The sequence below is a fragment of the Pantherophis guttatus genome, chromosome 9 (assembly GCF_059756535.1).
Source record: "Pantherophis guttatus breed Tessera chromosome 9, ASM5975653v1, whole genome shotgun sequence".
Classification (NCBI taxonomy): domain Eukaryota; kingdom Metazoa; phylum Chordata; class Lepidosauria; order Squamata; family Colubridae; genus Pantherophis; species Pantherophis guttatus.
The window spans coordinates 15,943,155-15,958,668 of record NC_142071.1 but is presented as its reverse complement, the minus strand read 5'-3'; the positions used below and the strand labels follow the sequence as shown (position 1 = coordinate 15,958,668).

The following is a 15,514-nucleotide window of genomic DNA, read 5'->3' as shown; positions in this document are numbered from 1 at the left end:
CCCCAGGGGGAGAGCCTTCTCTGTGGGGGCACCCGCCCTCTGGAACAAGCTACCCCCAGGAATACGACTGATCCCGGACCTCCGTACTTTCCGCCGAGCGTTGAAGACTTTCTTATTTCAGCAAGCCGGGCTGGTTTAAAATTTTAATGGGCTATTTTATGGGTAAGGGGTTTTAAAATTTGGAGAAGCCAAACTGATCTAATTCTGTTTTAATTTATTTTAATGTTTATACTGTATGTATTTTAATTTTGGCTGTTCACCGCCCTGAGTCCTTCGGGAGAAGGGCGGTATACAAATTTAATAAACTTAAACCTAAACCTATTTAGAAGTGGGGAGGGGGGGAAAGCCACTTTCTTTTGTGAAGGATGGTTTTACTCCTTAGTTTTATTTGCTTATTAACAATACTTACAAACCCACCCCAATCCCAAAGGATCCTGGGCAGATCATAAGTCTAAGCAAAAAGAAAAACAGAGCAATAAATATAAAACCAAAAACTAACCACGAAACAAAACCAAAAATAAAACCCAAGGTTTATTTTATTTATTTTATTTATTTATTTATTTTATTTATCTGCCCATAGTCAGACAGCTGCGAGTGGAAGTATATTGGAATAAAACAGCTGCCGCATGTTTATGAAACTGCAGCAAGGTGGGGGCCTTCACATACTTCTAGGGGGAGGAGAGTATTCCATATTTACGGAAAGCTCTATAAATATACGGTGCGTATATGCTTGTTATTTGTCATTTAATTTAGCCTATGTCCCTCACTGTTAAATGATGTGGTGCAACTTGTTTTCTCAGGAAATGATGACTAAAGTGAGGTCAGTGGCTTCAAATGAAGTGTACAAGGTCAGCATGAGCCAGAGGACTCAAAACACTGAAACGTTTACATCTGGACTTCCTTTATAAATGACTCATGGATCCAAGCATTTATAAGCTATAGAACACTGCGTTTGCCACCCGTTTAAGGGCGATCCTAAATTAACTCATTGTCTGGAGTTGCCTCAAACTGGAATCATCAGCAATTGATGCACAAAATTGTGTAGGTTGTGTGAATGCAGCTGCTGGATCTTTCACTGATCTATTTAAGCGACTTGCCTAAATTCAGCCTGTTGTGTCTGACTCTAGGGGGCACTGCTCGTCTCAGTTTCCTAGCTGAGGGACAGAGCCAGCATTGTTTGAAAACGTTTCAGTGGTCACAAGGCCAGCATATGCCAAAGTACTGGAATGCCGTTACCTTAACGTTAAAATAGTACCTATTTATTTACTTGCATTTGTTTGTGATCAAACTGCTAGGTAGGCAGAAGCTGGGGCAGGAACGATGGCAGGAGCTGAGGCACGAAGGGGAGCTCACCCCATCACATGGTACAGGTAGTCCTCGACTTATAACCTCTGTTGAATCCAAAATTACTGATACTAAGCGAGACAGTTGTTAAATCAAGATCCATGGCAGTGAAGTGGTTAGAATGCAATATTGCAAGCTAACTCACCACTCACTACCAGTTCGATTTTCACCGGTTCAAGATTGGCTCAGCCTTCTATCCTTTTGAGGTGGGTAAAATGAAGACCCAGATTATTGGGGGCAAAATGCTGAGGACTGTAAAGCACTATGGAGTGGTACATAAGTCTAAATGCTATTGCTAAGAGAGTTTTGTTCCATTTTAATCTCTTTTGTAGCCACAGTTGTTAAGTGAATGACTGCAGTTAAGTCAGTAACATGGTTGTTAAGTGAACCTGGCTTTCTTATTGACTTTGCTTGTCAGAAGGTCCCAAAATTTGATTACATGACCCCGGGAAATTGCAACAATCATAAATATGAGCCAGTTGCCAAGTATCTGAATTTTGATCACGTGACAATGGATGTTGCAATGGTTGTAAGTGTGAAAAATAGTCATGTCACTTTTTTCAATGCCGTTGTAACTTCGAACAGTCACTGAACAAACTGTTGTAAGTCAATGACCACCTGTACTTGGGTCTCAAACTGCTGACCTTTCAGTCGACAAGCCCAGCATCTTAACCGCTAGGTCACCACGGCCTGTTAAGAAGATTGTGACTACAAAAAAAGGGCAATGAAGCAGTTAAACCACTGGCTGAAAATTAGGATCTCAATGTGGAACTTGGCTGAGCTTTTCAGTTAAACCATAATGTTCTTTGACATTTTTTCCCCCCCAAATTTGGGCAGTGAATAGCGTTGCCTCTGTCTGGACACCAGGCAAATCCCAAATACTTACCTCATAAACTAACTCAGAGATTCTGCGAGGTACCATCTGGCTCTCAAGCTTCACAATTTTTTTTACGCTATTTCCCAAAGATATTAAGACTATTGCTATTAAACGGAAGTGTGTTTATGTAGACCTAACCATTAGACATAGTCATGACTACTAACAAACGTGACATGATTGTCTGTAACTACAGGCACACCCCACCCTGCCAGGTTAAGGGCCTTAGGGTTGTATTATTTGGCACTGAGTTTGCAATGAGCTATTCTGTATTATTTTAATAAGTAAAGTTAGCCAGTGTGGCGTTGCGATTAAGGTGCTGAACTAAGAGCATGATGATTTGGGTTGTAATTCTCCCTTAGAAGCTGATGACTTTGGAACTGTCACACTGTCTCAGCTCAAGCTTGGGAAGTTGAAATCACCCGTCCACCAACCCACACTGGGCCACAGTGACCTTCAAGGAAGAGACTTACATTTTGCATTGGATTACTTTAAGAGGAGGAGGGATGGGGAGGCAGGAGATTTTTTTTTTCTCGAAGTAAATAAAAAACAACATTATGGTAATACAAGTAGTCCTTGATTTACAACAACTCATTTAGTGACCGTTCAAAGTTACAATGGCACTGAAAAAAAGTATACAACCTCTGAAGCATTCCCATGACCGTGAGATCAAAATTCATATGCTTGGCAACTGGTTCATACTTATGACCGTTGCTATTTCCCAAGGCCTTTTGCAATCTTTTGACAAGCAAAGTCAATGGAGAAGCCAGATTTACTTAACAACCGGGTTACTAATTTATCAACCGCAGTGATTCACTTAACAACTGTGGCAAGAAAGGTCGTAAAATGGGGCAAAACTTGCTTAACAAATGTCTCACTTAACAACATAAATTTTGGACTCAATTGTGGTCGTAAGTTGAGGACTACCTGTAATGATAAAATCCAACCTTGCCAGAGCAGGCAAAACTGCTACAGCTCACATTTCAGTTGCTATTCTTACTTGAGTGATTTGTGGAATGTATCTCCATTCTCTTTATTCTTTGGAAGCACATCCCAAACCATTAATAAAATACAGAGACATTAAAATGGGTGTGCACATATAGACAGAGACATCCCTGTTACCACCATTGTCCTGCTCATCAAAGGCATCCTATACCACAGAGGCCTCCATTTCTCTTAGAACAAAATCTTCAATTAACTGTGCTCCAAGCAACATACGACTTCACAGAAAGGAGCACAGATACGCACCGCTATGCAAAGTGGGCTAAATTCCAAGGGAAGCGCCAAAGAGGATGGCTCCCTTAAAAGCATACTAAAAGGGGAACATTCATCATCTCTTAATGGCCCATGATATGTGGCTCCTCCAATTACAAACCCATAGCTTAGAATGTGTTCAAATCCTGCTTATTTTCTATTTTGGCAGGAGCTTTCTAGATTCTTCCGATGATTCGCATTACAGGTAGTCCTTGACTTACTACAGTTCGTTTAGTGACCATTCAAAGTTACAACGGCACTGAAAAACGTGACTTATGAGTTTTCACAGTTATGAGTGTTGCAGCAGCCCCCATGGTCATGTGATCAAAATTCAGATGCTTAGCAAGTGACTCATATTTACGATGGTTGCAGTGTTCCGGGGGTCATGCGATCATTTTTTACGACCTTCTGACAAGCAAAGTCAAAGGGGGAGTCAGATTCACTTAACCGTGTTACTAACTAAACCATTGGAGTGATTCACTTAACAACGGTGGCAAGAAAGGTTGTAAAATGGAGCAAAGAAACAGAATTATCTCTCTTAGCAACAGAAATTTTGGGCTCAATTATTGTTGTAAGTCGAGGACCTTCTGTCCCTAAATTCTGAAATGCCAGAAACTCTACTGGTCAATGATATATACCAAGGTGATGGCCTCTCCTTAAAGGATGAACTTGGCTGTCATCTATACCAAGGGTCCCCAACCTTTCAGACCTCAGGGACCACCAAATTCATAATTTTAAATCCCGCGGATCACTAATATGATCTGCCTAATGACCGGCTGGGTAGGGGAGGTGGCTAGGTGGTCATGTGACTGAGTGGGCATGGCCAACTCAATGTCACTCACATCAAGCCAGCCCCTACTCACCCCTCCCCTCCCAGCCCCTACTCACCCCTCCCCTCCCAGCCCCTCCTCCCCTGCCCGCCCGGGCTCCTTAGGGTCCCAACAGGAAGCAGTTGTTGGAGCTAAGCAGCCACCACAAGAAAGAGTTGGCAAAACAGCTGGCTCAGTTCAAACTGGATCTGGCCAAGAAGGAGGCACAGCAGAAGCACCTCACTGAGCACTATGAGCATAGACTTTCCACGCAGAGGGAAGACATGCAGGACTGCAAGTCTGGGTACCGGCACCTGGAGGCTCAACGGGCTGAGATGGTCAGCCAGTTCCAGGCCACGATGCAGTCCCATTGGAACAAGGCCCTCCGGCTCTTTGCCACCAGTGGCGCTTCCCTCCAGCCTTTGCCCAAAGCCCCACACCAGGAGACTGAAGCATATCCCAAGTCAGAATTTCTGCCCCCCTCAAACCCGCACAAAAGGACCCCAAAGAGGGAGACTCTCTGCAGCAACACAAATGTTCATTGCACATACTGTATCTGTCCCAGGGGCCGTAGTTTGAGGTCCCCTGATTTAGTGCAATATAAAAAATGCAAATAATTTTTCTGTGGACCACCAAAATTTTCTAGCGGACCACCAGTGATCCAGAGACCACCAGTTAGTGACCGCTGATCTATACAGGCCAGTCAGTTAATCCCTGTTTCTCTGAAAAGTAAGTATAGCAATCCCAAGCATCTTTATTCAAATCCATTTCATTTCCTAATGAGCATTTTTAATTTCAGTATTTGCTTTAAAAAAACCTCTAAATGCATTACACTGTTAAGGAAGGTTTTAATAGTTAATTATCTTCATTGTTAAGAACGGGGGTGAAAGAGGCTATTTCCTTTAGCGTCAGTTTCCATCTGTCCATGCATTAAGATAGAAACTAGCATTTTCCTCCCTCCCGTCTTTTTTTTTTCTTTTTGTTTCTCCAGTCTCAAATACTAGATTCTCTGTCCACGCTTCATATTAACTTCTGATTTTGGCTTTTTGGCTTTTTCTTCCCTTCCTTCAATTTCTTGCTCAGTTCTGACCAACTCTCAATGCAGTTATTTCTCAAGAAATACATGACCGCTGGCTGCCTGGGCCCTTCATCAGGTTGTCAGTAAGTTTCTTCAGTGCATTATATCCGAGCATGAACTAATTTTAATGGCCCTTGAAGCAAACAGATTCCAGCAAAGCTTTCCACTCACGCCTCTACCAGAACAGGGGGAAAAAACCACATTCTGCAAGATAGACCCAATCTGTCCTGTTTTCTCAGGCTTTCACACTTCATTCAGCTTCCTTGTTAATTAGATCAGCCCAAGAATTGGGGGGAGGGGGGGAGAGCGGGAAGAGAGAGAGAGAGAGGGAGGGAGGGAGGGAGAGAGAGAGAGAGAGAGAGAGAGAGAGAGAGAGAGAAGACTGAAATGACACCCTACATAAATCAGGCAGAATGTACAGCACACAGATGGTTACCATGTTGTCGGGCTGCAAAAGATGATTGACAGCATCCACCAACAGCTACATATTTTATATTAGATTTATACATATAATCCGAGGCACGTGCTTTAAAGCAAGAGCTCTCTTAATATACTGTAGCATAATGTGGCTTTTACACATTAAAGGCAGCCCCCAGTACACATGGTACTTCACAGCAAGACACATGGTGGACCAAGAAATGTTCAACCACGAACTGCCAACCATGTTTCAATGGAACATGTTGTTTCTTACTTTATTAATTTATGGTTCAGGGTGCAATTAGAACTCCCAAGTTGAGTTAAGTATGTACTCCGAGTAGGTTAAGCATGGATATGTGTGTTATGTGAACACACTTCCTGTGTTTCAACGGCAACATCAGCTAAACCTAACATCTGGGAGATCAACCAAAACTATATAATGAAGTAAAAATAAACTTTGCCAGGGTAAACACTGATTGTGGCTAAGACATAGTGTGGTTTAGATTTGTGAACCCAAACACTGTGATACACAAACCGTAGGATTTCGTGTTATGTGTAAAGTCACTGTGGCTTGGGCAACAAACATTATTGAAACCAAACTGTCAACAAGTCAGTCTTCCTTTTTTTGTCACAATGCTTAAGAGATCCTGGTAGGCATCCAACTCACACAGAAGACAATTTTCATATTCCACTGAGACTAAATGGATGGGGAAATTCCTGGGATCACCATAAGATCTCTGAAGTTGCATCACCCAGTCATGGAAAGCACCAAGTCCAATAATAATTCCAAGGCAACAGAAATACATTGCAACTGAACACAGGTAGTCCTTACAACCACAATTGAGTCCAAAATTTCCATTGCTAAGCAAGACATTTGTTAAGTGAATTTTGCCCCATTTACCCACTTTTCTTGCCACAGTTGTTAAGTGAATCGCTGCAGTTGTTAAGTTAGTAACATAGCTGTTAAATGAATCTGGATTCCCCGTTGACTTGTCAGAAGGTCACAAAGGGGATCACCGGGACACTGCAACCGTCATAAATATGAGTCAGTTGCCAAGCATCCGAATTTTGTTCATGTGACCATGGGGATGCTGAAATGTCATAAGTATGAGAAACAGATATAAATCACTTTTTTCAGTATTGCTGAATCTTCAAAAGGGTCACTAAACAAATTGTTGTAAGTTGAGGGCTACCTGTATACTGTTGCTGTCAACCAATTGCGCACTCAACAAAAATTGCATCCTCCTTGTGCATTTAACGTTATTTACATCCTATGTCAATTAATGAAAAGTAACAAAAGCAACATTGTCATGTCCTGTTTTATCACCTCCCTTCGATATGACACTATTGGCCTTCACTGCCCTAACTTACATATACTGTTAAAGTGAACTCTATAGTGTGGAATAGCTCCAAACACAACCTAGAAACAACCCGAAATAAATCTGCCAGTCTTGACTGAGGTTCTAGTACCCAAAGCTTGTCCCTCTGAGCTCTTGCTAACCCAGGATTAAAACTTCTAAAAAGCTGACTCTATCCATGTGAGTCTGCTCCAAATTCCAACTTTGATTCTTCAAACTATCCAAGCATGAGGTGAGTGGCTTTATAAAACAAGCTTTTTCAACTGTATCTTACAAAGTTGGGAGAGACCTCTCACGGAATGTTGAGCCTGGCCCAACTCAGTTAAACAGCAAACAAAATAAAAAGTATCATTCATGAGGAATATAAAAAAAATTGAAATCAGGTTACATAGAAGTATGTCATAATTACTCTTTGATTATTTTTATTTTTTTTAGTAGACCCTCATTTACAGCTTGTAGGTTCTCTTACCCGCTGTGGGCATGTCTCATTCTTCACGCTACAGACAGCCTGTATTTTAATATATTCCTCGTCTTTTAAGAGAGACAAATCTAATGCATTCCATCTTGTTTATATATGGGGGTTGGAGATGTTCTCCATATATTTGAAAATAAGCCGGTTTTAGCTTGCATAATGATGGCATAGACAGAGTTAAATAAGCCAACCATCTTCAAACTACATTCTTCAAGGACACAATGAATGCATTATCTCACCACCCTTATGTGTGGCAAAGTAAATTGCAATGGCCAGCACAAGTATCTTTACAATATATTATATGCAATATACACTTTTCTAGACTGACTGATCTGGAGGTGCATTCAATTATGTTCACTTGTAAGCATGTCTTTTTAAAAATGATGGTATAAGGGAAAGGGAACCTATCATTTCTAAAAAAGATACTCTTCAGTTATAGTATGGAATGCTAATAAACTCTGTGATATAAACCATACAAAACAATAAAAGCAATTTCTCTGAGCTACCCTTCTTCATCTAGTAAATTTATAGCAACCAAGATTCTAAATTCTACTTCTTGCTTTCTTCTCTGTGGCTACCAAGAAAGACTGTAAAGACTCTCTCAAATAAAATTCAACTCCTGGTGACTTCATGGATAAATCCACGTAGATTTTAACAGTCATATAGAAAGGCTTTGTCACAGCCGCCTTCTGCTATCTTTTGGACTAACTCAATGTTTCTCATTGTCAATAACTTTTAAGATGTGTGGACTTCAACTCTCAGAATTTTGGGAGCTGAAAGCCACACTTTTTAAAAGTTGCTGAGTTTGAGAAATACGGACTAATTTACCAGTTTTAGCCCTGGGGTTCCTGAGGCTCTCTTACATAAGTACCAACTCTGCTTAGATTTGATGGGGAACAGAGCTGGCACAGGCAGGGACAACAGGAAAATCCAGCTAAAGTTTGGCAGCCTGTGAAGAACTTTTATCAATAATCATTGAGTTATGGAAGTTTATACATTACTTCTGTTAGATTCAGCAGACATCCAAACGGTTTAACTTAGGTTGCCCCATGGTCCAAGTATTGACTCTAGCACAATAATTGGAAACAGAAGCCTGCAAAACTTTTTGCTTACTTAGATGGCTTTCCATATGGAACAGCTGGAAGAGAAAAGGCCATCACTGTCTAAGGAACCGTGTCTTTCACTGCACTGTTGGGAAGCAACTTAGTTGAGGGATAACACAATATAGGTAGTCCTTGGCTTGCGATCACAATTGGGACCAGAATTTCTGTTGCCAAGCAAGGTGTTGGTTAAGGCCTGATGTTTTGGAATGATGATTAAGTGAATGATTGAAGTTGTTAAATGAATCACTGCAGTCATTAAGCTACCTCCATTGACTTTCTTTGTCGGAAGCTGGCTGGGAAGGTCACGAACGGCGATTACATGAGCCCAGGATGCTGCATTTCCTCATAAATACATATCTGTGGCCAGGTGCCCAAATTTTGATCACACGACTATGGAGATGCTGCAACCATCCTAAGTGAGAGGAACAGTCATAAGTCTCTTTTTTCAGTGCTGCTGTAACTTTGAATGTTCACTAAATGAACGATTGTAGTTTGAGGACAATCTGTACTACAGTCTAACACAAATAACATTATCAGCTTCCTGTACTCCACAATTGCTTCCTGGGCCCACTACCTCACTCTGTTTTATGGCAGGATCAGCCCCAGGAATTGTGACAGCAAGAACAACATCTTCACCTCCTGGAACGAAATGTCTCAAGAACAGCCCTGCTGTCAAATTTCAAATCCCAGCTGGGCTCAAGAACAAACAGCCATCTAGATCAACCTTTGGGCACCAGGGACTGGTTCTGTGGAGAGAGGTTTTTCCACGGACCAGAAGGGGTGTGGTTTCGTGTGCTGCCTGCATCCCGCAGATGGGGCTTTGCTTCTTTGCGTGGCCCAGTGCTGTTCCACAGACCAGGGGTTGGGGACCCCTGATTTAGAGAAGACAGGATAATCCCATCCAGCAGCAATAGTCAGAGGATGGATGGATAAGATGATCATCAGAGATCTCATTTTATCACATCAACATAACAGTATCAACATAACAGGGTCTCTTTCTCTGGTGCATATGAGAATCTCATAAACCCATTAAATTCAAGTCCTAACATTACGTAAAGGCATCATTGTCCATTGTTGAGAAGCTACAAACAAACTCTACTTTCTGCTGGGTTAAAAAAAGGATCACCTTTGGGAGTGAAAGGCTTCTGGAGAAATCCACCTGAGCTGTTGCATTTGGTAATCACTGACTGACCAGAATTGCAGACTACCATCACTCAAAAAAAAAAAAAAAACCTAGCTAAGAAACCAAGACAGTTATAGTAAAATAATCAAGGAGAATAAGGTTGATTTTAGGACAAAGGAGAAAAGCTGCCATGTTCTAACATGAGGATATTGTGCTAAATTTTTCATAAAAGGGGCTCTAGTCTACCACTACGTCAATGTATCTCCTGATCCAATCTTCTTGAGATTCTTCAGAAGAATTGGACTCCAAAGCCCATCATTCCCTCAGCCAACCTGGCTAAGACTGACAGGCAAGTGTCTATGGAGATTCTCAGTCATCCAGGTCATGATTGTCCCAAAAATGCTTTTTCAAAAGGCAACTGGTTTTTCCTTGAAGATGTTTCACTTCTCATCCTAGAAGCTTCTTCAGTTCACAGAGGAGAAGCGAAATATCTTCAAGGAAAAAACAAAAAAGTCCAATTGCCTTTTGAAAAAGCACTTTGGGGACAATGACAGGCAAGGTGAAGTCCAAGACGTTTAGAAGGTACAGGGTGGAAAAGGTGAACCCAGTGATCCAAGATGTTTCACATCTGTTCTTAGAGTTTGCTCTAACTGACTAACCTGCAACTCACTAATCTGGATAGCTCTGGCTGGCTATTAGAAGCTGGGGAAGGTTAGTGGGGCAGCATTCGCATCCTGACCAGCAGAAGATAAGCCCATGGACCCTGAAATGAAACCAATCATGGAAACGGTAGAGCCACAGTTAGACTTATGTCAACTCAGGGCTGCACACAGTCCTTAGTCAGAGGTCTCTTCAAGAGTTAACACACTGAATTATCATTTTGAAGGGGGAAAGAGAAAATAATTAAATGTATGGGGAGCAGTCCTGTTAATTGTCACTAATTTTAATTTAATCATATGTTGTTTTTCCATTTGGTTCCATCCACTTTTTCTCCCCAATTCTTTTTTGAATTATTTGGAAAGATCTATAGCCCACCCTTTTCCCCCCAGCTTACAAGAGGATCTCTCTTTTATCCTTAAAATGACCCTGAAAAGGAGGTTAGGCTGAAAAAGAGAGAGTGGTTCAAAATCACCCAATGAATTTCTATTGGCTGTTGGTGGAATTCAACCTGGGATTCCCCAGTTCAAGTTTAGCTTTACCTGCCACATCATACCTCTCCAATCAAGGAACTCACACACAAGTGCAATTCCCACCCAAACCAGAGAGCTTAATCATGATATAAATCTAACACTTGTGCTATCAGTGCAGAAATCCTGACACAGAATTAATACTGAAAGGACTAGCTCTTAACATGTACGTAACAGTATATTACCCAACTGTATAAAGGAAGAACATTACACCTCTTAATAACACAGGTATACACTACGTAACAGTAGTTCTATGGGGTTTCCTATTGTACAAAGCCACAAATTAATTCTGGGTGGGGGGAAAAATTCCCAGTGGGCAAAGATCTTATTTGGGGAAGTGCATCTTATCTCAAGGGTTTTTTTAACCCGTTTTCTCTCTTCTGCTTTAGATTTGATTCTATAATTCTATTAGATCAGGTACAACAACCCTGATGGATGCAGAGAAGCATCAGAAGGAAAAAGAGTAGAGAAGCTGCATTATAAAGGAGATATGAAAAGACAGATTTGGGTTGCATCCAGAGTCGTAATTCTTCCTCTTTCATTTTGCTGAAAAGCATGTGTGCCGGACAGAGGCTGAGCTTGGAAAAACAGCCTGTCAGCTTTTAAAAAGTTGTTATTTATGACCACAACCCACGATTTGCAACACTACCTAAGCCAAGAAACATTACTGCTGGCCTTCCACACTGACACAACAGCCATCTGAATTCTATCAGAATCTGAATGGGGAAGGGGAGAAACGGATAAGAGAGAAGCATGTTACATATGCTAAATCATATTTTTTATTTCTCCCCCTTTAAAGGTCTTAATGGGGAAGCCAAACAAACAAGTTGGGGGGGGACAACTTCACAGCTTCTGATGTCCCTTGAAAAACTAAATAAACAATTAACAATATATCAAGTTGAGATGCCGCTGTTCTGCTTTTCCCATGCCATTATTCACAGCAAAAAAGCACTGCTTAGTCTGTTTCCATGGCTTTTATATCAGCAGCTGTTTTTTAAGACTGTCACAGTATATTATATAATATACATATACACAGACACACTAACACACACACACTCATTCACCACAGCAAAGAGGTCAGCCATCCCAAACCACCCCTGGAATCTCTGAAATTTGCTTTATGCCTTAGGTAGCCACAAACCTGACTTTGCCACCCCAGGAGAATTTACATTTCTGGGGGAAGGAAAAGTGGAGGCAGCAACCAAAAGGGAAAAGAATGACTGGGGGTGGTGTCTAAATGGATGGCTAATGTGAAGGGGGAAACCTGAAAGCAACTTTTCTCTCCTAGCTTTAAAGCCCAAATCTACCCAATAGGCTGGATAGGGGGTGATGCAGATCTTTTTCCACAAAGCTCTGCTTATGGCTCTGGGAATTTCAAAATGTCTATTTAGTGCAAAGGAACAGACAGGGAATTCTTCTCTTCTACATATCTTGGATCACGAGAAGTTGACTTGGAAAGAGAGCCACAAACGGGACTTCTACCCTTGGCTGCCCTTAATATAGAGGCGAGAGGAGTGCAAGAGGAGACCCGCAGAAAGGGGAAAGTGATGGTTACCCGCCACTCTCCCCCGGCTCAACATGCAGGGCGGCTGTGATCACCAGCTGCAGAGGAACCCCCATAAGGAGCAAGTGTGGGAAGCAGGAAGCAGAGCAGCTGCTTTGGGACCCGGCTGCCCCAATTAAAGGGGTCGGACTGTCCTCGGCCACGTATTGGGGGAAACCGCTCCCAGCGCCTGGGCGAGGAACACCGGAACCCCCCGAGCGAGCAAGGCAGAGATCGGGACAGGATCCTGGCTGGGGTCATTTCAGCTTTGCGGAGCCAGGCCCGAAGTGCCCCTGAGCAGGTGCAGAGCGCCTGCCGTTAATGAGCAGTTATACCCAAACTGCAGAGCTTGAAGTTAGGGCGGGGAAGGGGGGTCGAAATGGGCAAGCCCCCCTCTCCCAACCCGTTGCGGAGAAAGCCCGCAGATCTCTCTCCGTCACCCCAGGAGGGGGGCTCGCCCGGCGGGCGGCTTCCCCGGTCCCTCCGGAAGGCAGCAAAGGCGGCCCCACCAATGGGCGAGCGGCGGACTCCCCGACCCCTCCCCAGCGTTACGCAATACGCCCAGCTCCCGGGCGCTCCCCGAGCCCAGCCCCTCCCCTGCCCTGCCAGGCTGGCTCCAAAGGCAAGCGATTAACCCCTTCCTCCTCCTCCTCCCCCCTTGCCCCCTCCCTCCGAGGCGCTTTACCTCCTCGCCCCCCAGGGCAGTTCCCCTCTGCCCCCCCCCATTGCCAGGCAGGGGCAACCGGCCCCGCTTCGCCGAGGGAGCCCAGCAACCGGGAGCAGCTGGGCTTCCACGGTATGTCCCCCGCCCCCGCTCCGGCGCGCAACAAGCAGCGGCAGCAGCAACCGCCGCCCTCGGCAACGCTTGGCCGAGGGGCCGGAGCGCAGAGGCTCGCAGCCCCCCTGGCGGATCGGGCATCCCCCTCCAGCCCCGGCGCCGCCACGTGCTCGCTCTGCCCGCCTGGGAGCCACTCGGGGGCAAGACGGCCGCCACTGCAGCAAGGGAGCTGCGGCTCCGGCGCTCTCCCCGGCGCCAGCTCCGACGGAGGGCGCAGGAGAAGCCGCAGGAGGCGGCGCGGCTCTTGCGAAGGGAGCGGCGGGGGGCTGCGCGGGTCCGCCGGCCGCAGCTCTGCAACGTGCGTCATGGCTGCGCAGCGCCGGGGCAGGATCCCCCCCTCCTCTTCGGTCGGGCCGCGCGGGGCCTGGACGGTCGCTCTGCGGGCAGGCTGCAGGCGCCCCTCCTCGGCTGCAGCGTCCAGGGCTCGCCTTTCCTTCCCCCGGCCCTCCGCCTGCCCGGTCCCGGGGTGGCTTTGCGTCGAGCTCGGAAAGGGGACCCCGACTTCCCCGGGCGGACCCCGCGGCCTCGGCTCCTTACTTGCCAATTTCCTCGTAAAGCTGATACTCGTCGGTGAAGCGGGTGCAGGTCACGGTAGTGGCCATCGCGGCTGCAGCTTCACTCCGCAATGAGCCGCCCGGGCTCCGCTCCGGCTGGCAGCGGGGGGGAGGGGGGAGAAGGGGCGGGGAGGAGGAGGAAGGGGCGAGGCGAGCGCCGAGCAACGGGGTCCGCGGAAGAGCCGCTCCTGGCTGCTGGCGGCGGAGCGCGGCCCCTGCAGAGCGAGCGAGCGAGCAGCGATCCCGGCACTGGGCAGAGTCCGCGAGAGCTGGCGGGGGGAGGGGGAGAGAGGGAGGGGCGACCGCCCCTCCGGTTCGCCTGGCGTGCGGGCGGGCGCGTCTCAACTTTGACGGGGCGGAGGTGTCGCTTCGCCCTCTTCACTGCCGGGAGCGGCTGCCGCTTGTGCGGGGCTCGGAGTCCCACCTGCGCCCTTAGCTGCGTCCCCTCCGCTGGGCTGGGCTGGGCTGGGTGATGGACCCGGTCCCTTCCCCTCCGCATTTGCTGAATTGCTTTGCGCGTTCTGCTTCCCGGAGGAGGGAATGGCGGAAGCCTTATTCAGACGTGTGAAACTTCATCCAGTATCTTCCAGGTGATTTCCACGCCCCCCCAGGTGAACATGAACAACTTTCTCTCTCACCTGCAGCTCCAAGAATTCCTAACCAGGCCGGCCTGGGAGAAAATGACTCTATTATCTAGAACATTTTCCCTGCCAGGAGACTATATTCCTGCCTCTTCTGCTCAGAGCCGCTTCCCTCATCCACCGATGAACACCTGGGTCCAGTAGCTGCTCCCTTTCTGCCACTGCAGGTAGCTCTCAAATCCAACCCAACCCTGCCATCTTCTCGCCTCCTTTGACAGCGCTTCCAGATGCTGACTCCAGCATTTTGCAGCTCGGGAAGCATCAGGTGCTTGGTCAGCACCTCAGAAGGAAGTTCGAGATTCAAATTTAAAGCCAGACTTTTACCAGGGTGGGGTTTACTTGCAAGAAAATCGAGGCAAGGTTGCTTTGCCAATGTGGTCCTCTGTTGCCATGATTCATTCCACTTCTTTAGTTTGCTTGATAGACAGTCTCTTCTTAAAAGCCTCCAATGATGGGGCACCCACAACGTCTGAATGCAAGCTGTTGCACTGGTTGATTTATTCATTATTTATTTATTTATTGGTTCGATTTATATGCCGCCCTTCTCCAGAGACTCAGGGCGGCTTACAATGCGTTAAGCAATAGCCTTCATACTTTTGTATATACCTGCTTAGTAGGGCTTTCGCCCCCCCCCCCCAGCGGTGTTCTTTTTTATACAAAGTCAGCTTATTGCCCCCACAAACCTAGCTTGTCCTAGCTGTTAGGAAGTTCCTCCTTAATTCCAGGTTGTTTCTCTCCTTTCTTTAAAAATAAATTTTATTAATTTATTAATTTTATTAATTTACTATTGTTTACATTTATCAGTGCTTAATAAACATCTTGTTGTCTAGGTATTTAATTTGCTTGACAATATTTTAATCTCCACCCCTTTTTTCCAGTCACTGATAAAATAGATTCCATGTTTGGTAATATTCTGTAT

The 15,514-nt window shown here is 45.3% G+C and overlaps 1 protein-coding gene across 23 annotated transcripts in view; it reads right to left on the bottom strand.

Moving 5' to 3' along the window:
- The window catches only part of CAMK2B (calcium/calmodulin dependent protein kinase II beta), a 234,194-nt gene extending 219,812 nt beyond the window's left edge, over positions 1–14,382 (bottom strand). For all 23 annotated transcript variants that reach the window (XM_087876045.1, XM_087876043.1, XM_087876046.1 and 20 more), the window contains exon 1: positions 13,938–14,382. In XM_087876045.1, coding sequence (XP_087732171.1) covers positions 13,938–14,002 — 65 coding nt within the window. In that variant the 5' untranslated portion in view covers positions 14,003–14,382. The remainder of the gene's footprint in view (positions 1–13,937) is intronic.
- Between the last annotated feature and the right edge of the window lie 1,132 nt (positions 14,383–15,514).